Here is a 27,942-nt window from a genome sequence, read left to right as displayed (position 1 = left end):
CTTGAGGTCAGGAGTTGGAGACTAGCCTGGCTAACATGGCTAACATGGTAAAACCACATCTCCGCTGGGAGTGGTGGCAGGCACCTGTAATCCCAGTAACTTGGGAGGCTGAGACAGGAGAATTGCCTGAACCTGGGAGGTGGAGGTCGCGGTGAGCCGAGATTGTGCCACCGTACTCCAACCTGGGCGACAGAGCGAGACTCTGTTTCAAAACAAAACAAAAAAAAGTCTAGGTAGATATTACTCATGGTGATGAGGGAGGAAAATGCAAATGAGAGAGGCACTCAGATGGTTTTTAAGGTAATGGTAATGTTCTATTTCTTAATAAATGTAGAGCTTTATTATTCTTTACACTCTACATACAAATTTAATATACTGTGTCATAGTGATATAGTTCACAACCACATAACAATTTAAAGAAAAAAGGAGAAGGCCGGGCTCAGTGGCTCACGCCTGTAATCCCAGCACTTTGGGAGGCCAAGGCAGGTGGATCACAAGGTCAGGAGTTCAAGACCAGCCTGGCTAACACGGTGAAACCCCATCTCTACTAAAAATACAAAAAATTAGCCGGGCGTGGTGGCAGGCGCCTGTAGTTCCAGCTACTTGGGAGGCTGATGCAGGAGAATGGCGTGAACCCAGGAGGCAGAGCTTGCAGTGAGCCGAGATCGCGCCACTGCACTCCAGCCTGGGTGACAGAGTGAGACTCCATCTCACCAAAAAAAAAAAAAAAAAAAAAAAAAGGAGAAAATGAGAGGAAAGAAAGCAATGAAAAGGAGAAAGGAATGAACCCTGATAAAGTAAGAGGTGAGGGGAATAGTGGTATGATTAACTTACCATTTCATATGCTACTTCCTCAGGTGTATCTGTTTCTAAATTGAAACTAAATTCAATAGCTTCATTGTCTTTGTGTTTGCCTTTCAATTTTTTAGGGTCTTCAACCCAGAGTCTTAAAGCCAGGGATGAATTTGAGCAATCATCTTCTTCTGCTAACTCCACCCTCAGTCCTGTATCCTCAGCAAAAAATGCATGGTTTAATAGGTCCCTGATAGACAACCTAATAAACGAAACACATATCTCATTATCAGTTCTTCCAATCATAGCAAGATGTAGACCCTTTAATTACTAAAAATTAATTGTATAAAAGCAAAAAACTTATTTGAAATTTTCTATCAATTTAATCATTAATCTGCCTTGTTATAAAAACCACATCTCTTTCTTTAACAGATCCTGTGGAAGCAAAAACAACAAAAAATCTTATATCCAACTTATTACCAGGGATGCAAAGAAATCCCAACTAACATGCATACGGAGTGACTTCAATTAAAAACGAATTATTAACCAGTAATACATCTAAATAACAAAGTTTAACATACACAAAATTATGCCTAGTGAGAATTGGAGAAGTAGCTTAGTACATGTTAGGCAAATTTCCCTAAGCCACTGGCTTAAGTTACTCAGACTCAAACAGTAGATTCTCAGCAAAGGGAACCAAAAACTCTTGCAGATTTATAAACTCTAAAGTACATTAAAAATTCAAACTCTTTTTACGAATGTTATAAATAGAAGTCACTGTCTCCATCAATAATCTAGTCAGTGTACTTTACAGAATGCCATGGGTGAAGCTAATGTGGTTCCGCAAAGTCCAGTTTTCATACTTAACTCTGGTTTTAGAACAGAGTATACATATAATGGATACAACTCTAGCCTAGTATTAGGGATTAACCATCTCTGAAGAGAAACAAAGGACATAGCTTCAAAAGATTTGTTTACAAGCTGGATAAGTTAATTTAGTTTTCTTTTACTAACTTTTAAAAAAGATACATAATATTTAAACTCCCTGTATTACAGGTCAGGGAGAGCTGAAACTGATATACTGCATAATGTCTACAGAGACCTCTTCCTATACTACTTAAACAGAAAAAGTATATACACAGCATGATATCCTGTAAGTTGAGGATTTTCAACCCCCTACATTTTTAGTGACCAAGTGACAAATACTTAACTAAGACAGTGTCATAAACAGAACAAGCCATCATTCCATACAAAGTTGATTTTTTTAAAAAAAGATAAAGCTGCTCAAATGAATTACTTTTAAGACTAACGCGAGATGTGTGTGTGTGTGTGTGTGTTTGAGACGGAGTACAGTCACGTGATCTTGACTCACTGCAACCTCTACTTCCCAGGTTCAAGCGATTTTCCTGCCTCAGCCTCCCAAGTAGCTGGGACTACAGGTGTGTGCCACCACGCCCAGCTAATTTTTGTATTTTTTAGTAGAAACGTGGTTTCACCATGTTGGCCAGGATGGTCTCAATCTCTTGATTTTGTGATCCGCCTGCCTCAGCCTCAGGCCTGAGCCACTGTGCCCGTACCTAAGACTAAAGTGAAATGTGTTTAAGGAGGCACAACCAAGTAAAGCCTCTGCCTCCCAATAAAAATTTTTACTGTTTTATAGTGAATTTTTACTGTAAAATTTTTATTATTTACAGTAACATTATTTTGGTTTATTAGTTTGCTTGTTTGCTTGCTTGTTTTGGGATGGAGTCTCACTCTGTTGCCCAGGCTGGAGTGCAGTCGCAAGATCTCAGCTCACTGCAACCTCCACCTCCCAGATTCAAGCAATTCTTCTGCCTCAGCCCCCAGAGTAGCTGGGATTATAGGCACCCACCACCACACCCAGCTAATTTTTGTATTTCTTGTGGAGCTGGGGTTTCATCATGTTGGCCAGGCTGGTCTCAAACTCCTGACCTCAAGTGATCTGTCCGCCTCAGCCTCCCAAAGTGCTGGTATTACAGGTGTGAGCCACCACACCCAGCCTATTTGTTTTTAAGACAGGGTCTTACTCTGTCATCCAGGCTAGAGTACAATCATAGTTCATTGTAGCCTCCAACTCCTGGGCTCAAGCAATCCTCCCACTTCAGCCTCCCCAGGGGCTGGGACTACAGGCGTGTGCCACTATGCCTGGCTAATTTTTTCATTTTAATATTTTGTAGAGACAAGGGTCTCATTTTGCTTCCCAGGCTGTTCTTGAACTCCAGGCCTCAAGTGATCCTCCTGCCTCAGCCTCCCAAAGCACTAGGATTACAGGGGTAAGTCACCACCCTCAGCCTATTATCCTTTTAGTCATCAAAATAATACTTGTTTTATGTAATTACTAACTTGGCTCAAGGTCACACAGGCTAAGTGTGAGTCCAGATTTGACTTTAAGTCTGATGATGAAGCCTCTGCTTCTTCCAATATACTAATATGCTATAAATCCTTTTCAATACTCCAATGCTCTTTGGTAACAGAACATATTTAAAGGCTGTACAAACAACAATCAGAATCCGAACTAAAATAGCTACTTCTATAGTGTTTTTAGCCTCATGTTTAAAAGCATGCCTAAGCTCCTATCTCAACAACAAAAAACCAAACAAGCCAATTAAAAATGGGCAAAAGAGTTGAATAGATATTTCTGCAAAGATATACAAATGGCCAACAATCCCATGAAAATTTCTACTAAGGATATATCACCTTTACTAATAATCATCAATAACGAAGTAAAAATCAAAAGACAAACCTACCAATTTAAAGTCAGCAACTGTCCAAAGCTGAAACTAAAGGGTGGCAGGCCGGGCGCAGTGGTTCACACCTGTAATGACAGCACTTTGGGAGGCTGAGACGGGTGCATCACTTGAGACCAGGAGTTGGAGACCAGCCTGGCCAACACGGTAAAACCCCGTCCCTACTAAAAATACAAAAATTAGCCAGGTGTGATGGCATGAGCCTGCAATCCCAGCTACTCAGGAGGCTGAGGCAGGAGAATCGCTAGAACCCGGGAGGCAGAGGTTGCAGTGGGTCAAGATTGTACCACTACACTTCAGCCTGGGTAACAGAGTGAGACTCTGTCTCAAAATAATAATAATAATAATAAATTAAAAATAAAATAAGAAATAAAACCTAAAGGGAGGCAAAAGCTAAGAGTAATGGGAGTTGTCTATAAGGCAAATTGTGACACAAATAAATGTGGAATATGGTTTCTTGAATACATATTTCTTCTATCCATATTAGCTTTATCATTACTGTGACACTAAGGATATAGAATCAAATTTTTAAAACTTTGTCCACTCTCCACAGAAGCAAATTAACCTGTGGGGGCCTACTGACTGTTAAGCTGATGGCTGAAGGTGATGAAAGCTTGTCAAAGGCACACACACACACACACACAAACACAACCCAAACGTCAGTTCAAGAAAAATTCAGCACATGATATCCAAGTCTAAAATGGTAAACAACATGCACTGACACAATTCAATCTAGAGTATGGTTTGGCTTCTACTCAAAAGTCAAACTCAGCATGACTGAAAGGTCAGAAAACGACCCAATGCAAGATAAGAGAAAAATGCATCTTTCAGTTATGTCATTTTGCTACAATTGCACCCACCTTTCAGATTTGTTTTGACGAATACATCCTTCAATGATTTCTTTGACTTCAGGATCAGTGACTTTATTGAAGCTGGCTGGTTTTATGCCCTAGGAGAAAAAAAATGGTTTCTAGTAACAAATGATGCAACTGAAAGCCCAAGTCAACATGACATTTATTAAACATTATTTTTATCACTAAACCATAGTCAAATTGTAAATGAAGTATTTGTAAATATATATGTATATATATAGAGAGAGAACATAAGTTTAATAACCTTTTGGCAAGGATGTTGTCTACAAATAACAGTAAAAAACTGTAAATAATCTAAACCCCTGACAACAGAGGCAAAGTTACACATATTATGTTATATATATACCATGTTTTTCAAATCTAGACCTGCAGGTATATATGACAATATACAGAAATTAAAAATGTTCTCAGAATAATTAATGACATGGAAATTATCATAATGTACTATTAAGTAGGGAAAAATAGGATCCCAAAATCTACATATAGTATAATCCCAATTAAGAAAATATAATAAACAAGTTTATTATTTTTTTGAGATGGAGTCTCGCTGTGTCACCCAGGATGGAGTGCAGCAGCGCGATCTTGGCTCACTGCAACTTCCCACCTCCCTGGTTCAAGCAATTCCCCTGTCTCAGCCTCCTGAGTAGCTGGGATTATAGGCATACACAACCACGCCTGGCTAATTTTTCTGTATTTTTAGTAGAGATGGGGTTTCACCATGTTGGCCTGACTGGTCTTGAACCCCCGATCTCAGGCAATCCGCCTGCCTCAGCCTCCCAAAGTGCTGGGATTACAGGCGTAAGCCACCGCGCCCGGCCATAAACAAGTATTTTTTTGAAATCAGAAAATAATTAATGCTAGTTTTAAAAACTTTTGAAAATTCAAAATAAAGGCTTCTCTACATTCCAATTCTCTCTCTGTCTATATATATATATATATATGTTTGTTTGTTTTGTTTTTGAGACAGAGTCTCACTCTGTCACCCAGGCTAGAGTACAGTGGTACGATCTCAGCTCACTGCAACCACTGCCTCCTGGGTTCAAGCAATTCTCATGTTTCAGCCTCCCAAGTAGCTGGGATTACAGGCATGCGCCTCCATACCTGGCTAGTTTTTTTTTTTTTTAATAAAGATGTGGTTTTGCCATGCTGGCCAGGCTGGTCTCAAACTCCTGACCTCAGGTGATCCACCCACCTCGGCCTCCCAAGGTACTGGGATTACAGGTGTGGGCCACTGTGCCCAGCCTACCTTGGCTTTTAATGTAATTTAATTGCAAACTTTTATAATTTAGTTTTATTTTAAATGGCCATGTTTAACAATTGGATTGCAGAATTTCTGAAAACGTAATAGCATTTGTGAGCTGGTATGAGCCAGCTCATGCACATCCTACCCTATGAGCCTTGTTTGGATCCTGATTTGAACAAACCAACTGTAAAAAGGCATCATTTAGACAATTTTGAAAATTTGAGTATGGACTGGGTTTCAGATATTTGATATTAAGGAATTATTCATGATTATTTTAGGGGGGACGATTACATGATTTTTTTTTTTTTTGGAGACAGAGTTTGCTGTCACCCAGACTTGAGTATAGTGGCACGATCTCGGCTCACTATAGCCTTGACTTCCTGGGCTCAGGCAATCCTCTCACCTCAACCACCTTAGTAGCTGGGACCACAGGTACACACCACCACACCCAGCTTTTTTTTTTTTTTTTGTATTTTTGTGTAGAGATGGGGTTTCACCATGTTGCCCAGACTGGTCTTGAACTACTGGGCTCAAGCAATCTGCCCACCTGGGGCTCCCAAAGTACTAGGATTACAGGCATGAGCCACCATGCCTGAGCTACATGATTTTTTTTTTTTTTTTAAAGGTTCTTATCTGTTAGAGATGTAAACTGGAAAATTCATGGGTGAAATGACATGATGCCTGAGATTTGCTTTAAAATATTCCAGGATACAATATGTATGGGGGCAGATAGCTGAAACAAGGTTGACAAAATGTTTGTTGTTGAAACTGGTGATGGTTACACGGGGCTTCATTATGCTATTCTACTTTCAAGTATGTTTGAAAATTTCTATAAGAGCTCAGAAAAAGAGATAAGGCTAGAATGTGTTTTTAGTTTTGGCCCATATTTTGGAAGGCCATAAATAGAAAAGAATTTTGTGTTAGATTTTCTAAGTTACAGCTCCTGAACTGTTTTTACGTAGGAGCAGAGAAAGGCAATAATTTACCCAGAGCTGAGAAATGAATATACCAGTGGGAAGGTCAAAGAGGGCTTTTTCCATAGGTAGAATAACAGGTCAATTTTTTTTAATTTTAAAAATTTATTTATTTTTTAAAATTTATTTTTATTTTTAATTTTTTATTGTACTTTGAGTTGCTGTCTTAATACATCTATTTTTTGAATAGTGACTTTATTATTTTATATTAAAGTCATTAAAAATGCCATATCACAATTCAGATTTCCATCTGTCTTAAGCTTCTACATTTTAGGAACTAAATTAACTCCTGATTTCATCAGATTTATCTACTATGTAATATTGGGCTTTCTGATTCTGTGTCCTTTGAGGTAGCATGACAGGTGCAGAAGTATATGTTAGATTGCCTCATTCCATAACAATTATTCTTTCCATTGTATCTTTCTGCTTCCAGCTTAATTTGGAATTTTCTATTAAATGACTCCAATGATCTTACTTGGGTTATTTTTTAAATCTAAAACGCTTAAATAAAAGATAATAGAATATAAAATAAGCAGATTCAGAAAGCCAATATGTTGGCTTTTTATAATATATTTATTATGAAAACATTTTGAATTGTCTGGACTTCATTTATTTGTTATTGAATTCCTAGAACCTGATAATTAGCTTGAGGTATGTGCTCTCAGTATTTTATTATTGCTTAAGGATAAAAACAATACAGATTAATATATAGGTATATATGTTCATATATATACATATATACACATATATACACATATGTATCTACTGATTGCTCCTTGCTTCTAGCCATTCTAGAAGACTGAAATATATTGAATTGGGCTGGGTGCAGTGGCTCATGCCTATAATCCTAGCATTTTGGGAAGCTGAGGCAGGAGGACTGTTTGAGCCCAGGAATTCAAGACCAGACTGCGCAATACAGCAAGATCTTGTCTCTACAAAAAAAAAAAAAAAAATTAGCCGAGTTTGGTGGCACGTGCCTGTAGTCCCAGCTACTCTGGAGGCTGAGGTGGGAAGATCACTTGAGCCTGGGAGGTTGAGGCTGCAGTAAGCTGTGATCATGCCACTGCACTTCAGCCTGGGTGACAGAGTGAGACCCTGTCTTAAAAAAAAAAAAAAAGAAAGCAAAAAAAAGCCAAAGTAATAAAAACTGAAAACATCACTCCCTAACTATTTTACTACAGTTTACTATTATTTATGCGTTTGAGGTTATTTAGTTACTCTATCTGCATGGTAGAAATAAACATACAATGAGTGCAACAGTGCATCTCTTCCCAACTCTTCATTCACTGAGGTCACACTGGTAACTTGAAATCAGCCATGGTGGGAGTACTTATACCACAAAAATCAGCAAATACTAGAAGTCAGCATTCTTTCTTTCTTCAGAGAATCAGGTGTTAAACATTTACCAGCTCACCACTACTCTTAAGTCTCTTGGTTTCTATAAAAGCCTCCCTTCCTGTTTCTTTTATAAAATGTATTTGTTGGAGAAACTAGGTCATTTGTCCTATAGAATGTCCCACATTCTGGATTGTAGCCTTATTTCTTATTGTCTCCTTACACAAACTTCTAGAGTCAGACAGACTTGGGGTGAAAACCCACCATTATCAGTAGCTGCGGGAAGTTGGGCAAGGTACAACCTCTGATTCTCAGTTTCATCATCTGTAAACTGAGGATTGCACCTATCTCGTAGGGGATAAAGACTAAAGTATGTGGTGGCCAGGTGCAGTGGCTCACGCCTGTGATCCCAGAACTTTGGGAGGCCAAGGTAGGCGGATCACGAGGTCAGGAGTTCGAGACCATCCTGGTCAACATGGGGAAACACCGTCTCTACTAAAGATACAAAAAATTAGCCAGGCGTGGTGGTGCGTGCCTGTAATCCCAGCTACTCAGGAGGCTGAGGCAGGAGAATCACTTGAACCCAGGAGATGGAGGATGCAGTGAGCCAAGATCGTGCCATTGCACTCCAGCCTAGGTGACAGGGTGAGATTCGGTCTCAAAAAATAAATAAATAAAGTATGTGGTAAACCGCATGCATTAAAAAACAGTATCTCCTCACATCTGTTAGAATGACTATTATCAAAAAGATGAAAGATAAGTCTTGGCGAGGATGCAGAGAAAAAGGAACCCTTGTACGTTGTTGATGGGAATATAAATGGTACAGCTGTTATGGAAAATGGTATGGAATTTCCTCAAGAAAACTAAAAATAGAACCACCATAGCAATTCTACTTCTTGGTACATACCCAAAGGAATTGAAATTAGTTTGTCAAACAGATACATGCACACCTATGTTCATTGCATCACTATACACAATAGCCAAGATATGGATGACCTAAATGTTCATCAGTGAATGAATAAAGAAAATATGGTATATATACACAATGGAATACGATTCAGCCTTAAAAAAGAAGAAAATTCTATCATTTGTGACAATGTGGATGAACCTAGAAGACATTATGTTAAGTGAAATAAAGCAGCACAGAAAGACAAATACAACATGATCTAATTTGCACATGGAATCTAAAAAAGATGAACTCATAGAAGAGTAGAATGATGGTTACCAGAGACTGGGAGTTGTGGGGGAGGAAATGGGGAGCTATCGGTCAAAAGGTATAAGTTGCAGTTAGGAGGAGTAAGTTTTGAGATCTACTGTACAGCAGGGTAACTACAGTTGATAATAATAACAATATACTGTAAATTTCAAAATAACAGTAAATTTCAAATGTCTTACCACATAAAATAATAAGTGGGGTGACAGATATGTTAATTAGCCTGATTTAATCATTCCACATTTGTGTGTGTCTGTGTATCTCAAAACATCACATGGTACCCCTTAAATGTGTACAATAACAATTTGTCAACTAAAAATGATATTAATTTTGGCCGGGCGCAGTGGCTCACACCTGTAATCCCAGCACTTTGGGAGGCTGAGGTGGGTAGTGGATCACAAGGTCAAGAGATAAAGACCATGCTGGCCAACATGGTGAAACACCCCTGTCTCAACTAAAAACACAAAATTAGCTGGGCATGGTGGTGCACGCCTGTAGTCCCAGCTACTTGGGAGGCTGAGGCAGGAGAATTGCTTGAACCGGGGAGGTGGAGGTTGCAGTGAGCCGAGATCCCGCCACTGCACTCCAGCCTGGTGACAGACTGTGTCTCAAAAAAAAAAAAAAAAAAAAAAAAAGATATTAATTTTAAAAGAATTTTAAAAACTGGTACCTACTAATGTTAAGCTACCTGAAACAATCTTTCACAGCCCGTCTTGAGCTGCCCAACTGGATATGAAGTAGTCCTCTTTTGAATAAGCATAACACTTTGCTTCTACCTTCCTTATGTCCCTTACTATATTCTCATCCTCTTGTTTTATAGTCATTTGTGAATTTATATTATTCCCTTATTTAAAATGTAAGCTCTTTGAGGGTAGCAAACACTTCTTACTCATCTTTGCATTCCTTACAATTTCTAACACAAAAATTTACTCATAGCAGGACTCAAATACTGTATCTTTTTTTTTTTTTTTTTTTTTTTGAGACGGAGTCTCGCTCTGTCGCCCAGGCTGGAGTGCAGTGGCGCAATCTCGGCTCACTGCAAGCTCCGCCTCCCGGGTTCACGCCATTCTCCTGCCTCAGCCTCCCGAGTAGCTGGGACTACAGGCGCCCGCCACTGCGCCCGGCTAATTTTTTCTATTTTTAGTAGAGACGGGGTTTCACATGGTCTCGATCTCCTGACCTTGTGATCCGCCCGCCTCGGCCTCCCAAAGTGCTGGGATTACAGGCGTGAGCCACCGCGCCCGGCCAAATACTGTATCTATTGAACTATATTTTGAATGCCCTTTCATAAAAAGGCTTTTAGACCTAGAAGAAACTATGTAGTCAGTTTCTATTATTCAGCTTTGAAAAATAAGATCCATCTAACAGATAACTAAAAATTCCTTATGAACAAATATATATAGATGATATACCTGTACGTTTTCCCAAAGACACTAATACAAAGCATTTTATATGACTCCAATGAAGCATAGTCATATGGTATAAATCTAAGGCTTGTTGCATTACAATTGTTAATTTTAATACTGTTACCTAGAGCTAAACCAAAATTAGTTTTGAGTAAGTCAAACTTAACTAATTTCAACATGAAATGTGGCAACAGATAAAGTAAAAAGAAAAAAGTTATACCTACACTAGTTACTTTCCGGTATATTTGAGCTGCATTCTGACACTCAGAATAAGGATACTCCGATGTGGCCATTTCCAGCATACACATTCCAAAAGCATAAACATCTACGGATTCATCATAGTGTTCTTCATACATCTCTGGAGCCATAAACTCAGGAGTTCCTACAAAATAACACCACCATCACATTTTTATGAAAGAGAAAAAAGTATCCACCAAGATCACATCCCCTTTCCCATAAGGATTATCTGTGTTAATTTCTACTCCCCCAAAGCAAATTTCTTTTCTTTTTTTTTTTGAGATGGAGTCTTGCTCTGTTGCCTAGGCTGGAGTACAGTGGTGTGATCTCAGCTCACTGCAACCTTTGCCTCCTGGGTTCAAGCAATTCTCCTGCCTTAGCCTCCCAGGTAGCTGGGATTGCAAGCGCCTGCCACCACGCCCGGCTAATTTTTGTATTTTTAGTAGAGACGGGGTTTCACCATGTTGGCCAGGCTGGTCTCGAACTCCTGACCTCGTTACCCACCCGCCTCAGGCTCCCAAAGTGCTGGGATTACAGGCGTGAGCCGCCGTGTCTGGCCGCAAATTTTTAAGTATACAATTTGTTGAATATTTGCTATATCTACATAAAGCACTGAAATAATGTATTGAATTTTCCATACCGATAGAGTATAATTTGTAATGCTCAAGATTAGGTAATGATTAATAAAATGTTTTTATTTCTATCCTTTTTACTTAAATTTTTCTGAATTAACTCAGTAAATTCTCTTACTTACGTCCTTAGAACCTTTCAATAATCCTAAATATAAATATAATCCCACAAAAAGTACATTAGGATGTCTCTGAAATAAGCCAATATATAATAGGTATTTCAAAGCAAATTCAGTCTAAGTCCAGTGTTGGCAAACTTTTCTGTTAAGGGCCAGATAGTAAACTGTTTAGGCTTTGCAGTTTGTATGGTCTCTGTCACACAACTATTCAACTCTGTCACTTATAGGTGCAAAAGCAGCCCTAGACAATCTGTAAATGAGTGAGTGTGGCTGTGTTCTAATAAAATTTGATTTACAAAAGCAGGCAGTGAGCCACATTCATCCCACTGGCCATAGCTGGCTGATCCCTTTTCTAGACCTATACAATTGAAAAATCTCTCTTTACCCAACCAGTAAACTTTAAAACATTAATCACCAATGACACTCTTAGCAAATGAGGTGCGCATTAAGGTGGCTAATCCTAGATCACCAATCTTCACAGATCCAGTGGGTCCCGTGATGAAAATATTGTCACACTTCAGATCCCGGTGAATAATAGGAGGAGTCCTAGTGTGCAAGAACTGCAACCCCTTTAAAATTTGCCTGCACCAGCTCCTTAAGACCTTTGGTTTCATGACTTTAAATCGTTTTAAGTACCTATACAAAGAAACAAAAGACCATGTGTAAACAAACATATCCAGCTTATTATATGAACACTATTAAGGTAAGTTACATAAGCAAACAACTTATGCACTATGATTCCCATCACTGAGTTGTTTTCTATTGTCTGTTATGGCAAAAAAAAAAGGTTTTTTTAATCTAATACTTCATTCTTAGATAAGACATCCTACCAAGCATAGCCTTTTTTTTTTTTTTTTTTAAGATGAAGTCTCACTCTGTCTCCCAGGCTGGAGGGCAGTGGTGCAATCTCAGTGCACTGCAGCCTCCGCCCCCCAGGTTCATGTGATTCTCATGCCTCGGCCTCCCAAGTAACTGGGACTACAGGCGTGCACTACCATGCTGAGCTCATTTTTGTATTTCAGCATAGACAGGGTTTCACCATGTGGGCCAGGCTGGTCTTGAACTCCTGACCTCAGGTGATCTGCCTGTTTCGGCCTCCCAAAGTGCTAGGATTACAGGCATCAGTCACCACGCCTAGCCAAGTGTAGCATTTTTACTTCAAACTAAGAATCATTCCACAGTGGCCTTTTGTAGAATGGCAGCACAATTTTAAAAAGAAAGTCCTTCTCTACTACCTAATAACTGCTTATATAAAGTCACTAGAGGGTTAAACTATGTAAAATTTTAGTATATACACAAATGTTAGGAAACAAAAAGTTTACACCATATTTAATACTTGCAAGTGATTAAACCACATTTAATATTTACAAGTCATTATTCACCAAATGAATAATTATGGTTAGAAATAAAAGACCATAATTAATAGTCTATAATACTATAATATTATACTATACAATACTACATATTATACTATATATTATAATACTATAATAATATACTATAATACTATAATACCATAATAGTATCACTCACTAGATATTTGAACTTGACGAAGCCCTTTCAACCTTCCACTATCTTCTACAAAATAAAATTATGGCCGGGCATGGTGCCTCACCTATAACCCTAGCACTTTGGGAGGCTGAGGTAGGCAGATTGCTTTAGCCCAGGAATTCGAGACCACCCTGGGCAACATGGCGAAACTCCATCTCTACAAAATTTATTTTTAAAAATTAGCCAGGCAAGTTGCCGCATGCTTATGGTTCCAGCTACTCAGGAGGCTGAGATGGGAGGGTCACTTGAGCCCAAGGAGGTCGAAGCTGCAGTTAGCCATGATCATGCCACTGCACCACTCCAGTCTGGGTGACAGAATGAGACCCTGTCCCAAAAAATAATAAAATAAAATAAAATAATATTCTCAACAATGATTTTTAATTCTAAAATTCTATAATATCCCACAAATATTAACTTCTCAGTACTGTATGTTTTAACAAACTTCATTAACATCTCAATTTTTTAACCTAACTTAAAACAGTCAGTAGATTCGAATCTACAAATTCTCTTTTTTTTTTTTTTTTTTGAGACAGGATCTGGTTTTGTCAACCAGGCTGGAATACAGTGGCACGATCATGGCTCACTGCAACCTCCACCTCCCAGGCTCAAGCCATCCTCCAACCTCAGCCTCCTGAGTAGCTGGGACTACAGGTGTGTGCTGCCACATCTGGCTAATTTTTTTATTTTTTTGGTAGAGACAAGGTTTCACCATGTTGCCCAGGCTAGTCTTAAGATCCACCCTCCTCAGTCTCCCAAAGTGCTGGGATTACAGGTATAGCCACTGCGCCTGGCCAGATTCTAAAAATTTTTTGAGTAGTTTTATTTTATAAAAAGTGTTATGACTCCTAAAAATTATTTCCAAATAAAACTACACTGGCACTATCAGGGTCAACTTACGTCTTTAAGGTTCCAGATGTCATTAGTTCAGTCACTAATACAATACATTTCTTTCCTTTTAATATAGATTCCCAGGAATCATAAAATCGAACTATATTGGGGTGCTGGAGACCCTTCAGCATCTCAGCTTCTTCCTTGAATCTTTGCTGCTCAGCTTTGGTTAACTTTCGGTCCTGAAAAGGTATAACAAGTTCCAAAATAAAGTCATGAAAATTCTCATGCACATTTCTAATACCACTCAACTGAATGCTTTATTGCATTTATGCATGTATGTGTATATTTATTTATTTTTGCCTGTCAATGCTTTTCTCAAGACTTGTATCATCACAGATATCCTTTATTAGTTACTTTGACTCCTCCAACATGGCAATGCAGCTACTGTTATATTTCATAAGTACATTATAAACCCACCTGGGTAATAAATCAGTATCTTGAAAAACAGTATCTCAAAATGCATTGAGAAAAAGCAATAAAGCAGACAGGAAAGTTTCCCTAAGAAATCTGTGAGTTTCCATATCTAAAACATCTGTAATGTCAGAACAGGAACAACCAAAATGTTAAACATCTAGACATTTAATCTAATTAAATTTCTGAATTGCCAAAATAAAAGTGCTCTAGGTTTCTATAGAGAAATATTAGGTTATAAACCAGTGAAAGACATTCAAATAGGCATTGGACCTCTGATCTGCTACATTAACTGCTAGAAGTCAAAGGGGCAATTTTACAGAATTCTGAGGGAGAACTATGGCCCTAAAATTCTGATCCCAGACAAGCTATCCATCAAGTTTAAAAGGGAAAAAATCCTACATTTCTAGACAACAGGGACACAGACAGTACACCACCCCGTACACCATCTCTGACCATATCACTCAGAGAACTTCAATACAAATGTGGCCATAAAAAGTTAGAAAAGGAAGGTATGGGCTGGGCACGGTGGTTCACACCTATAATCCTAGCACTTTGGGAGGCCAAGGTGGGATAACCAGCCTTGCTAACACAGTGAGATCCCCATCCCTACAAAATAATAATAATAATAATAAACAGATGGGTGTGGTGGTGCATGTTTGTAGTCCCCAACTACTTGAGAGGGTAAGGTGGGAAGATTGTTTGAACCTGGGAGGCAGAGGTTGCAGTGGGCCAAGATCATCCCACTGCACTCCAACCTTGGTGACAGAGTGAGCCCCTGTCTCAAAAATATTGTATTAAAAAAATAAAATGTTGGAAAAATTTTGTTATCAAAGTTGTGCATGACATCATCTTCTAATTTGTTTTATTCTCTTTCATAGCATGCTATGTTTTATTTCTCATTCCTTTTTTTCTAGAAAAAGTCTCACTCTGTCACCCAGGCTGGAATGCAGTGGTGCGATCTCAGCTTACTGCAACCTCTGCTTCCCAGGATCAAGTGATTCTCCTGCCTCAGCCTCTTGAGTAGCTGGAATTACAGGTGTCCACCACCACGCCTGGCTAATTTTTGTATTTTTAGTAGAGATGGGGTTTCACCATGTTGACCAGTCTGGTCTTGAACTCTTGGACCTGAAGTGATCCCCCTGCATCGGCCTCCCAAAGTGCTGGGATTACAGGCATGAGCTATCACACCTGGCCTTTTCATTCCTTTCCTTGTGTTATTTCTCCCCTATTTTCTTCACCAGTTTCCTTAATCATTTTTCAGAAAGCCCAAAATAATAAAATATATTTATCCTATTTTTATGTACGTAAATTTTAAATTAATTTCAGTTTTTCTGAATTCCCTCTTCCTTTCTTTTAATGTTATTTTCCTAACTTCATAACATGAGTACTAAATTCCTTTAGTTATTATTCAATAATAATGAAGATATTTTAGGCTATAAATTTTCTAACAGGTATAACTTTTGCAATGACCCACAGGTTTTGTTGTAATGTCTTCTCTTTTTTATTGCTTTCTAGTTTATAATCTGTTTTGATTTTCTCTTTGATTCAAAATTTATCTAGGAATGTGATTTCTGCTCTCTAATTAGTTAAGAATCTTTTGGTTATTTATTTCATTATTTATTTCCAATCTTATTGAGTAACGCAAGTACAAAATCTCTCTTCTTTAACTTAAGGTTTTCTGGGGGCCACATATAACAATGTATATTTCCTGTTTGAAAGATATAAAGTTCTATACATCCATCGAATAAAGTTTGTGGATTGTGGATTATATTATTCAACTCCTCTGTATTTTTTTATTTTTTTATTTTTTTGAGATGGAGTTCCGCTCTTGTTGCCCAGGCTGAAGTGCAATGGCGCAATCTTGGCTCACGACAACCTCCGTCTCCTGGGTCCAAGCTATTCTCCTGTCTCAGCCTCCCGAGTAGCTGGGATTACAGGCATGCGCCACCAGTCTGGCTAATTTTGTATTTTTAGTAGAGACGGGGTTTCTCCATGTTGGTCAGGCTGATCTTGAACTCCCGACCTCAGGTGATCCACCCGCCTCGGCCTCCCAAAGTGCTGGGATTACAGGCCTGAGCCACGGCGCCCAGCACAACTCCTCTGTATTTACTCACTTTTTGTGTACTAGATGTCTCCTATTCTGAAAGAAATGCACATGAAATTTCCCACTACAAATACATGTTTGTCTTTTTTGAAAATGCTATTAGAGGTTATTCAGCCAAAATATTTTTGGTGTCTACAAGTTTTTCATACAATTTCTTAAACTATGAAGTATATAATTTCATAATATCCTGTCTAATGTTTCAACCTTGTTTTTCTCCTTTTTTGATGTACATTAACATTGCCACTTTGGGGACAGGCGTGGTGGCTCACGCCTGTAATCCCAACACTTTGGGAGGCCGAGGCAGGCAGATCACCTGAGGTCAGGAGCTTGAGACCAGCCTTGCTGACATGGTGAAACCACATCTCTACTAAAAACACAAAAAATTAGGCGGGTGTGGTGGCACGTGTGTGTAATCCCAGCTACTTGGGAAGCTGAGACATGAGAATCGCTTGAGCCCAAGAGGCAGAGGTTGCAGTGAGCCAAGACCATGCCACTGCACTCCAGCCTGGGAGACAGAGTGAGACTCTGTCTCAAAAAAACAAAAACAAACAAAACAAAACAAAACAAAAAACATTGCCACTCTTGCTTTCTCTTTGCTTGTTTATATCTTTACCTTTTCTTTATCACTGCTTTAAGTATTATTTTAGTAAACAACACATGTGAGTTTTGTCTTTTAACTCCACCTGACAGTCTGAGTTTCTTAATAAGCAAATGCAACATGTCCACATACTATACTTAATTTTACCAAATACTATACTTAATTTTACTCCTTCAATCTTATTTTATGTTATTTATTTATTTTACTTTATTGTTTTCTATTATTAACTAAGAGATGTATCAGGCCAGGCACAGTGGCTCACATTTGTAATCCCAACACTTTGGGAGGTCAAAGTGGGTGCATTGCTTAGGCTCAGGAGTTTAAAAGCAGCCTGAGCAACATGACGAAACCCTGTCTCTACAAAAAATACAAAAATTAGCCAGGCATTGTGGTGTATGTCTGTAGTCCCAGCTACTTAGGGGGCTGAGGCTGGAGGATCGCTTGAACCCGGGAGGTCGAGACTATAGTGAGCCATGTTTGCACCACACTGCACTCTAACCTGAGTGACAAAGTGAGACTCTATCTCAAAAAACAAAGAGGTACATAATATTTTTCCTTTTTTACTAGTGGATAGCCTCCCTTTCCACTCCATATCAAACATACTTATCTGTTATAAGAAATTAAGTAACTCATCTACTCGTTCTCCCTACTTCACCTAGCCCCCACTCACCAAAAATAAATAAATAATCTAAAATACTAATACTTCCCCCCCTTTCTATCATACCACATAGACAATACATGTAGAAGACTTAATCACTGGTCAGGCACGATGGCTTATGCCTATAATCTCAGTACTTTGGGAGGCTGAGGCAGGTGAATTGTTCAAGCTCAGGAGTTCGAAATCATCCTGGGCAACATGGCAAAACCTCGTCTCTACTAAAAATAAAAAAAATTAGTCGAGCATGGTGGCACATCCCAATAGCTGTAGTCCTAGCTACTTGGGAGGCTGAGGTGGGAGGATCACTTGAGCCTGGGAGGTGGAGGTTGCAGTGAGTCAAGATTCCGCTATTGCACTCCAGCCTGGGCAACAGAGGAAGACCTTGTCTCAAAAAAAAAAAAAAAAAAAAAAAGACTTAATCACCCCTACACTGTCTACTCCTATATGATTGCCCCTCCCCCTCACAGACTTCTGTTCTAGCTATAGAGTCTTTACTTAGCACTTTCATGAAATATTCCATTCATTCAATGTCAACATATGTTAGTTACACAGATCTAGCTTCATCTTTTTAACTATTACATAGTTTTCTGCACTATGGTCCATGAATATCTTTTTCACCCTGGGAGATGATATCTTAGCTGATTAGAGATTCTTGGATGATGTAGCCTTTTCCCCTTAATGGTCTACCATCTTTTAGCTTCTAGCATTGAAGATAAGAAGAAAGGTGCATGTAAGATTCTTTTTTCTTGGTTAGTCTAGTTATCTACCAGATTTTACCTAGATATCTACTTTTAGATACTACTACTTTTTGATTATTAAGACTACTAATTCAATCAGAAAAGTGATTCTTTTCCCCTTATATTCAATCCTCCTCTTCTGAGTCCTTGATTTACTCGGAGGGGCCCTGGGGTACCTTACGTAGTCTCATGAGTGATGGAACTATAGCAGTCTCTCCCCTGAGGGCTGCTCTGTAACAACTAACATCTTGTTAGACATCGAGGAAGTGTGTTTGCTCCTTATTTTCCTAGAATGCAAAAGCTAACTCTCTCTCTTACTCTGTAGACGATAAATGACCCCGTCTACCCTCTAGACCCTCAAGACTAAAAGACTGGTCAGCCCACTAGTCTTTTAGCTCTGCTCACACTTTTGAGGGGGCATAACTATACAAAGAGATCAGCAGATCTTCCCCTGTATTATAGGCGGAATGTTTGTGTCCTCTCTCCTCTGTCAAAATTTGTAAGTTAAAACCCCAACCCCCTATGTGACTGTATTTGGTGACAGGGCCTCATAAGGGTGGGTCCTTGATCCAATAGGATTAGTATTCTTATAAAAAGAGACAACAGAGGCGGGGCGCGGTGGCTCATGCCCGTAATCCCAGCGCTTTGGAAGGCCGAGGTGGGTGGATCACCTGAGGTCAGGAGCTCAAGACCAGCCTGTCTAACATGGTGAAACCCCGCCTCTACTAAAAATATAAAGAAGTAGCCAGGCATGGTGGCGGGCACCTGTAATCCCAGCTACTCGGGAGGCTGAGGCAGGAGAATCGCTTGAACCCAGAGGGGGAGGTTGCAGTGAGCTGAGATGACGCCACCACACTCCAGCCTGGGCAATAGAGCGAGACTCCATTTCAAAAAAAAAAAAAAGACAAGGAGTCAAGAGAAAGCTCACTGCCAACTCTCCTCACCAAGCCAGGAAGAGAGCCCTCACCAGAAACCCACCAAGCTAGAACTTGATCTAGGACTTATAAATCTCTACAACTTTGAGAAAAGATGCTCAATATCATTAGTTGTCAGGGTAATGCAAATCAAAACCACAGTAAAATACCACTTCACACCCATTAGGATGTCTACTATCTAAGTAAATAAATATATAAATAATTAAGAAGTATTGGCAAGGATATGGAGAAACCTTGCACATTGCTGGGGAATGTAAAATGGTATAGTCATTGTGGAAAGCAACATGATGGTTCCTCACCATATTAAACATAGAATTACCATACGCTGCAGCAATTCTACTTTTAGGTATTCTAGGTATATACCCAAAAGAATTGAAAGCAGAGACACAAACAGACATTTGTAGAACCATGTTCATAGCAGCATTATTCACAACAGCCAAAACGCAGAAACAACTCAAATGCCCACCAACACATGAATAAACAAAATATGGTATATGGTATATACATACAATGGAATACTGTTTAGCCTTAAAGAGAAAGGAAAGTCTGATACATGCTACAAAACATGGCTGAATCTTTTTTTTTTCCCCCCGAGACGGAGTCTTAATCTGTCACCTAGTCTTGAGTGCAGAGGCACAATCTCAGCTCACTGCAACCTCCGCCTGCCTGGTTCAAGCAATTCTCCTGCCTCAGCCTCCTGAGTAGCTAGGATTACAGGCACATGCCACAATGCCCGGCTAATTTTTGTATTCTTAGTAGAGACGGGGTTTCACCATGTTGGCCAGGCTGGTCTCGAACTCCTGACCTTGTGATCCGCCCACCTCGGCTTCCCAAAGTGCTGGGATTACAGGCGTGAGCCACTGCACCCGGCCAACATGGATGAATCTTGAAAACGTTATGGTAAGTGAAATAAACGAGACAGGAAAGACAAACATTGCTTGATTCCACTTATATGAGGTACCTACAATAGGCAAATTCATAGAGATAAAAAGTAGAATAGTAGTTAAAAGGAGCTAGGCAGAATGGGGAATGGGAAGTTAAATTGTTTAATGAGTACAGAGTTTCTATTAGGAATGATAAAATACTGGAGATGGACACTGCTATGTACAATGATGTAAATATACTTAATGCCACTGAAAAATTGCACACTTAAAAATGGTTAAGATAGCTGGGCACAGTGGCTCATGCCTGTATTCCCAGCACTTTGGAGGCCAAGGCGGGTGGATAACTTGAGACCAGGAGTTCGAGACCAGCCTGGCCAACGTGGTGAAACCCCATTCTCTACCAAAAATACAAAAATTAGTCGGATGTGGTGGCACGTGCCTGTGATCCCAGCAACTCGGGAGCTGAGGCATGAGAACTGCTTGAACCCAGGAGGCAGGGGTTACAGTGAGCTGATATCATGCCACTTCACTCCAGCCTGGACAACAGAGTGAGACTCTGTCTCAAACAAACAAACAAACAAAAAAAGATTAAGATGGTAACTCTTATGTTATATAATAGACATTTTGCCACAATAAAAACTATTTTTAGAAAGTTAAGGAAGTCAGCTGGGCACAGTGGTTCACATTTGTAATCCTAGCACTTAGGGAGGCTAGGAAGGAGTTCAAGACCAGCTTGAGCAACAAAACAAGACCCCATCTCTACAAAATAGCCGGGCATGGAGGCACGCACCTGTAGTCCTAGCTACTTGGGAGGTTGAGGCAGGAGGATCACTTGAGCCCAGGCATTTGAGGCTGCAGTGAACTATGGTCACGCCACTGCACTCCAGCCTGGGCAAGAGAGCAGGACCTTATCTTGAAAAAAAAAATAAGGAACTCAGAGAACAAAAGCAAGGAAACAAGTAGAGTCTTTATGTTTTACTATCTGACCTGACTAATAAGTCTTTTCTTTTTTTTTTTTGAGATGAAGTCTTGCTCTGTCATCCAGGCTGGAGTGAGTGGTGCGATCTCGGCTCACTGCAACCTCCGCTTCCCTGGTTCAAGCAATTCTTGTGCCTCAGCCTCCCACAGTAGCTGGGATTACAGGTGCTCATCATCACACCTGACTAATTTTTGTATTTTTAGTAGAGACGGGGTTTTGCCATGTTGGCCAGGCTGGTTTTGAACTCCTGACCTCAGGTGATCTGCCCACCTCGGCCTCCCAAAGTGCTGGGATTACAGGTGTGAGTCACTGCCCCCAGCCCAACCTGACTAATACGTCTTAAATGCCCCTATAATTGGCTACAAGTCCTCTACTCACGATAGACAGCAGATCTACTCTGAAGAATAAAGAGTAATTCTTTTTTGAGACAGGGTGTCACTCTGTCACCTAGGCTGGAGTGCAGTGGCGCGATCTCAGCTCACTGCAACTTCCACCTCCCAGGTTCAAGCGATCCTCCCACCTCAGCCTACCGAGTAGCTGGGACTACAAGCATGTGCCACCACACCCAGCTGATTTTTGTATTTTTTGTAGAGATGGGATTTCGCCATGTTGCCCAGGTTGGTCTCAAACTCCTGACCTCAAGTGATCCACCTGCCTTAGCCTCCCAAAGTGCTAGGATTATAGGCATGAGTCACCGTACCTGGCCAGAATAATGAATACACTTTGATGCCTTCTGATTATATTAGCAGAATGCCAAGTCTTTCATGTGCCAGACTAAACTACCCTACTTCATCCTTTGATTCTACAGATTGAAAGTAGTCAGCATTAGGAATAAACAGCTTTACAAAATTACAACTGTTTTCCCAGATATACTGCTGGAGGTGAAATCTACTAAAAATGTAGAGCCAAGATCTTCAAAACTCCACTTCAGATTTAGCAAGGGGAAAGTAAACCTGTTAAAGTAGCACCAAAATCCAGAGAGAAATACTTAGAGCTTTCAGCTACCACAGTAACATCCTTTAAACACACATACCCCTATGTGCATTGTTGTATTAATGACAACCACTTTGCTAGAGAAACTTTCACACATCATCAATAAGAATTCTTACACAAGAAAGGAATGATGAGCCACAAAAGACAAACTAGAGAAGAGCACTAGCTAATGAAGGTGACATAGTCAAATGCCGGGAAAATTCTAGTCTATGAAAATGATCCCTAAATCTTGCTGTCTCAAGGTAAGGACACCAAGAAGAAAGCATCAAATATCAATTTTATATCAAATATCAGTGTTATAAATGTTCATTTACATGGCTGGTAAATAGGAGTCAAACACAAATTTATCAAATAGATTTCAACTACTCCAGACTACTTTAAAAAGAAATATTATCCTTTTATAAATGCTAACTAAACATTCAATCTATTATAACATATGAAATGCTAAAAATGTACACAATACCTTTCCTGAGACATGGCACAATACCAGTATGACCAACCTGCATATATATTTATCCAAGATAAGAAGCATTTCATTTCCAAAAAGTAAACTATGTCCTTATCAGCTATGTCTCTTAATGCAAACACCAACAATGCTCTACAGAACCAAGTCAGAGGCTACATGGATCTGTTTCTGCAAATGTGAAAGGAGAAATTATTAACAATGATACAAAAGCTATACTACAAAATAACCTAATCAAGCAAGGATGAATATTACAAAGGCTTCAAAATGATGCTTAGCTTATAAAGCACTCTATCAATGAGTTATTTTTTTCTTTTCAGAGAGACAGGGTCTCACTCTGTGTTGCCCAGGCTGGAGTGCAGTGGCACGATCATAGTTCACTGCAGCCCTGAACTCCTGGGCTCACATGATCCTCTTGCCTCACTCTCCCAAATACCCAAGACACTACTGGGACATGCCACTATGCCTATGCTCAGCTTTTTTTTTCTTTTTGTGGAGATGAGGTCTTGCTATATTGACCAGGCTGGTCTTGAATTCCTTCCTCAAGCTATTCTCCTGCCTCAGCTTGAACATTCTTGATAAACATGAGGTTGCTCAGTATTTTAACACTACCATTTATTGAACAATAAAATGTGTTACATTCTTTACAAGTATTCTCTCTAATCGTCAAAGTTTTCTTTTCTTTTTTTTTTTTTTTGAGATGGAGTCTTGCTCTGTGGCCCAGGCTGGAGTGCAATGGCATGATCTGGGCTCCCTGCAACCTCTACCTCTTGGGTTCAAGCAATTCTCCTGCCTCAGCCTTCTGAGTAGCTGGGATTACAGGAACGCGCCACCATGCCCCGCTAATTTTTGTATTTTTCGTAGAGCAGGAGGTTCGCCATGTTGGCCAGGCTGGTCTCGAATGCCTGACCTCAGGTGATCCACCCACCTCGGCCTCCCACAGTGCTGGGATTACAGGCGTGAGCCACCGTGCCCAGTCAATGTTTTATTTCTTAAACTGGGCAGTAGGTACACAGTTTCCATTACGTTACTCTTTATTCTTTTTGGTACATCCAAAGTATTTATCATATTTTTCTTTAAAAGAAAAGTAAAAAATTAAGACTCCAGTTAATCTATCTGGCTTACCCAAGGTAACTAACTGGCACAGGCAACACTGGAACCCCGTACGTTGAATTCTGAATCCGAAGCACTTTCTAGTTCACTACTCTGCCTCTCAGAAATGGCAGTCATAGCAATGAGTGCAGATATCTCATTCACAAACCACTTTCCATGGAGAGATGGTGTAGTACCCCAGAACTCATGCTAAGAAATAAACAGACACTGAGGATAATGATAATTTGTAAATGGTGACATCAACGTATCAATTAAGAAATCACGGTATAATAGTCATAATCTGGCAATATTACCATACTAAAACTTTGAGATAGCAATGGTATTAATACCTAAAGAAAAGTGCTTGGCTGGGTACGGTGGCTCACACTTGTAATCCCAACACTTTGGGAGGCTGAGGCAGGTGGATCACCTGAGGTCAGGAATTCGAGACCAGCCTGGCCAACTTGGCAAAATCCCATCTCTACTAAAAATACAAAAATTAGCTGGGCGTGGCGGCATATGCCTATAATCCCAGCTACTCAGGAGGCTGAGGCAGGAGATTTGCTTGACCTGGGAGGCAGAGGTTGCAGTGAGCCGAAATCACGCCATTGCACTCCAGCCTGAGTGACAGAGCAAGACTCCATCTCAACAAAAAACAAAAAGAAAAAAGAAAATTGCTCACAAATGGTAGTCAAGGTAATAAATCAAAAGGCAATAAACCATGCACAGAACCAGGTTCACTTATCTTCCAGAACTGCTGATCAAAGATGTCCTCGTCCAATCAGAATGTGAGCATTTGGTTCATTTGGTCAGGCTCTTGCCTTAGCAGGAGGACATACAGGAACATCTAGATCCTTTGTTCCGACTCTATAAGCACCAAGCCAGCTTCTGATTATAATTTAGCTCCCCATGTATCTAGCCTAAAGACTACATAGAACATTTTACCTAACAACTATATTTCTCATTTTAAAATAATAAACTTGCGTCCTAGATTTAGGAGCTGGAGTGAACATAAGTCAGTCTTCCCAACCTCTGGACACTGACAAAAGGTGAAGGCCAGATACTGAACCATAACAATCTAATCATGAAACTATTCCTCAGGTGCCCTTCAATGACACCATTAACGGACATCCCTTGAGTTTCAGCAGTTCAAAGTTAAGAATCTTATTTTAAACAGGATCCATTTAAGAAATCATTTGTTCTAAAATGGTTAAAGACATAAAAGAATGATCTGCCCAAGTAACTAGTGAGTAGGAAATTATTCAATCATCTATGCAAATGTTTTATATATATATACATAATACACACACACACACACACACACACACACACATATCATTGATGGAATACAAATCCTGACTCTGCTCCATTGGAAAAATTGCTTAATATATCTAAATTTCAGTTCCACCATCTGAAAACGAATAATCCTTATCTCATATACCTATTCTAAGGATTAAATAAAATATTCAAATTAAGTACCAGTATAAATGTTCCATTAATGTTACTTTTGATAAATGGAAAATATATGATAGCTGCTATTACTAACTATATCAAACATCTCAACCATAAATTCTCCTATTGTTGGGTTTCCAAAAACTTAACAGGTATACTGGGGAGAAATCACATAAACTAACAGGTAATGCCAATTAATAAATGCAGAAGGAATGTGAGAAAAAAAATCATTAGAACACTACAGTTATAATGATGACATGCAAGATACACCAATGGATGCTAAAATCAGTGGGCAAAAGTTTAAAAGAAAACAGTATATTTGCATAGTCTCAAAGATCTACCCCCAAGATACTTACTAATATACAACAGGAAAAATAGTAACTTTATAGGAGAGAAAGCCTGGCAGATATCACCTTAACCAAGTGATCAAGATTATTATCACCAGTAATACAAAACAACACCATGTACCACCAGTTGTGATGCACCGAGGATGGTGCATCACTTCTGTGGTATTCCTGCCAAAAATGCATAGTCTAAATCTAATCATGAGAAAACATAAGACAAAGTCAAATTAAAGGGCAATCTAAAAAACAACTAAGGGTCAAGCAAGGTGGCTCACACCTGTAATCCCAGCACTTTGGAAGGCCGAGGCAGGAGGACTGCTTGAGGCCAGGAGTTAGAGATCAGCCTGTTCAGCACAGCAAGACCCCATCTCTACCAAAAATAAATACAAGATATTAACATAAAGGGAGTCTGGGTGATGGGTATACAGGAACTTTCTATACTCTTTTTGCAACTCTTCTGTGAGTAGAAAATATATCAAAATAAAAAGATTTTAAAAAAGAAAACTATGTAATAAAGGAGTGATATCCCTGTTGCCCCCTACTCTCAACCCTACCATTTCCTTTAAACAAACCTATATTAAACAGCCCTTTCATCATTTCACTAACTACAATTTCTAAGCCTTCTTATAACTATAAACTCTTTCTACTGTAAGCTTTGTGAAAATGAGGCCTGTGTCTGCTTTTTATCCCCATTATGTACCTAGCATTTGGCATGTGTCTGGCACATTGCAGGTACTATTTATTTGTTGAATGAATGAACAAATGGTAGCTACAGTCTATTGTATTCATTTCCTATTGCTACTGTAACAAACTACAACAAACATAGTGGCTTAAAACAGAAATGTATTATCCGCTAGTTGTAGGGATCAAGAAATCCAAATTGTCTCTCTAGACTAAAATCAAGGTATCAGGAGGGCTGCATTCCTTCTGAAGGCTCTAGAGAAGAATGTTTCCTTACCTTTTCCAGCTTCAGGAGACTGTCCACATTCGTTGGGTCATTGTCAGCAACTGCATCACTCCAGCCTCTGCTTCCATCGTCATATCTCCTCCTCTGACTATGGCCATTCTGCCTCCCTCTTATAAGGACCCTTGTGATTACACTGGGTCTACCCAGATAATCCAGGGTAGTCTTCCAATCCCCAGATCTTTAAGTTAATCACATCTTCAAAGTTCTTTTTGTAATGTAAGATGACATATTCACAGGTTCCAGGGATTAGGACATGGACATCTTTGGGGGGCTATTTTCAGCTTACCACTTGTATCAATTTTTTAAATCTATCAAGCAAATAATTAGCTCAAAACTAACTCACTCAACTAACCGGGGAAATTAATGCTATTTCCCAGACAAAGGCTATCTCCTGCTACTCCCACTCTTTGTCATTTTGTAAAAGCATTTGCCTTTGGTTTGTATTTAATAAAGTCCATGACTAGTTTTTAAACAGAGATGAGAACATGTATATTTAAGCAAGCTCTATCCCTCCTCCCTTCAATGTAATCACGCTTTGTCCATGAGTGAATTCTACTTTTAGGGCTGGATCTGATGAAGAGAGTGGGAAATCAAACTGAATCAGACTATTTGGCATGTGCCTATAATGTAATGAAGTACTTTGTTACACGGCTAAAAGGGAATCCAGAAACATTTCCAAGAGGGTCATAAAAATATTTTGGGAGCAAAATTAAGTGTCCCAGCACGAATACTGTAAACAACTATATTCAGAAACAGAAATTCTAGCATCTATTTTTTAAACTACTTTTTCCTTTATTGGAAATTCAACTGTTTTCATATCTAATTCTAATTTCACAATCAAATGTAATAGGGCTGATGTCTCAAAATATAGTTTTCCCCAAAGTATACTTAGATGATGAATGAAAATAAAATAGAAGTAAGTTCTTCCACAATTTTGATAGATGCTTCAGGTGTGGAAGTATGGATTTTTAAGCTGTTACTTCCACTGCATTGCTTTGAGTATATTCATTATTATAATGAAAGTATATTAGAATGCTCACTCAACATGTCAACCTGCTATACTCTATTGTGCCATTTTTTTCCTTTTGGTATTTCTTTTCAGTGTCATGTTTGGTTCGGTTCACAGACTATAGCTCAAGTTGTTAGATATCTAAGTGCTATTCAAAGGTCTGTTTACCCTCCAAAGTACACAATCACCTATCTGACCACAGAGTGAGGCTTATTACAAGCACACTCAAATACATTTTAGAAAAAATCAATAAAACATATTTCAGACATCTATGATGTTTCTA

At 39.3% G+C, this 27,942-nt stretch overlaps 1 protein-coding gene across 5 annotated transcripts in view; it reads right to left on the bottom strand.

The window, feature by feature from the left end:
• Nucleotides 1-27,942, bottom strand: part of WNK3 (WNK lysine deficient protein kinase 3) — a 169,147-nt gene that overhangs the window by 108,372 nt on the left and 32,833 nt on the right. For 4 of the 5 annotated variants that reach the window (XM_073013655.1, XM_037994937.2, XM_073013653.1 and 1 more), the window contains exons 3-7: nucleotides 14,037-14,209; nucleotides 12,004-12,224; nucleotides 10,828-10,985; nucleotides 4,421-4,509; nucleotides 835-1,054 (exon numbers count right to left, since the gene is read on the bottom strand). In XM_073013655.1, the coding sequence (XP_072869756.1) occupies nucleotides 835-1,054; nucleotides 4,421-4,509; nucleotides 10,828-10,985; nucleotides 12,004-12,224; nucleotides 14,037-14,209 (861 nt within the window). Of the gene's footprint in view, nucleotides 1-834; nucleotides 1,055-4,420; nucleotides 4,510-10,827; nucleotides 10,986-12,003; nucleotides 12,225-14,036; nucleotides 14,210-23,920; nucleotides 24,198-27,942 lie in introns of those variants that run through there. The other variant, XM_037994938.2, reaches the window with a different exon arrangement.

The sequence above is a fragment of the Chlorocebus sabaeus genome, chromosome X (genome assembly GCF_047675955.1).
Source record: "Chlorocebus sabaeus isolate Y175 chromosome X, mChlSab1.0.hap1, whole genome shotgun sequence".
Taxonomy (NCBI): Eukaryota; Metazoa; Chordata; class Mammalia; order Primates; family Cercopithecidae; genus Chlorocebus; species Chlorocebus sabaeus.
Note: the sequence above shows the minus strand (reverse complement) of the source record. Positions and strands in the feature narration are given on the sequence as shown.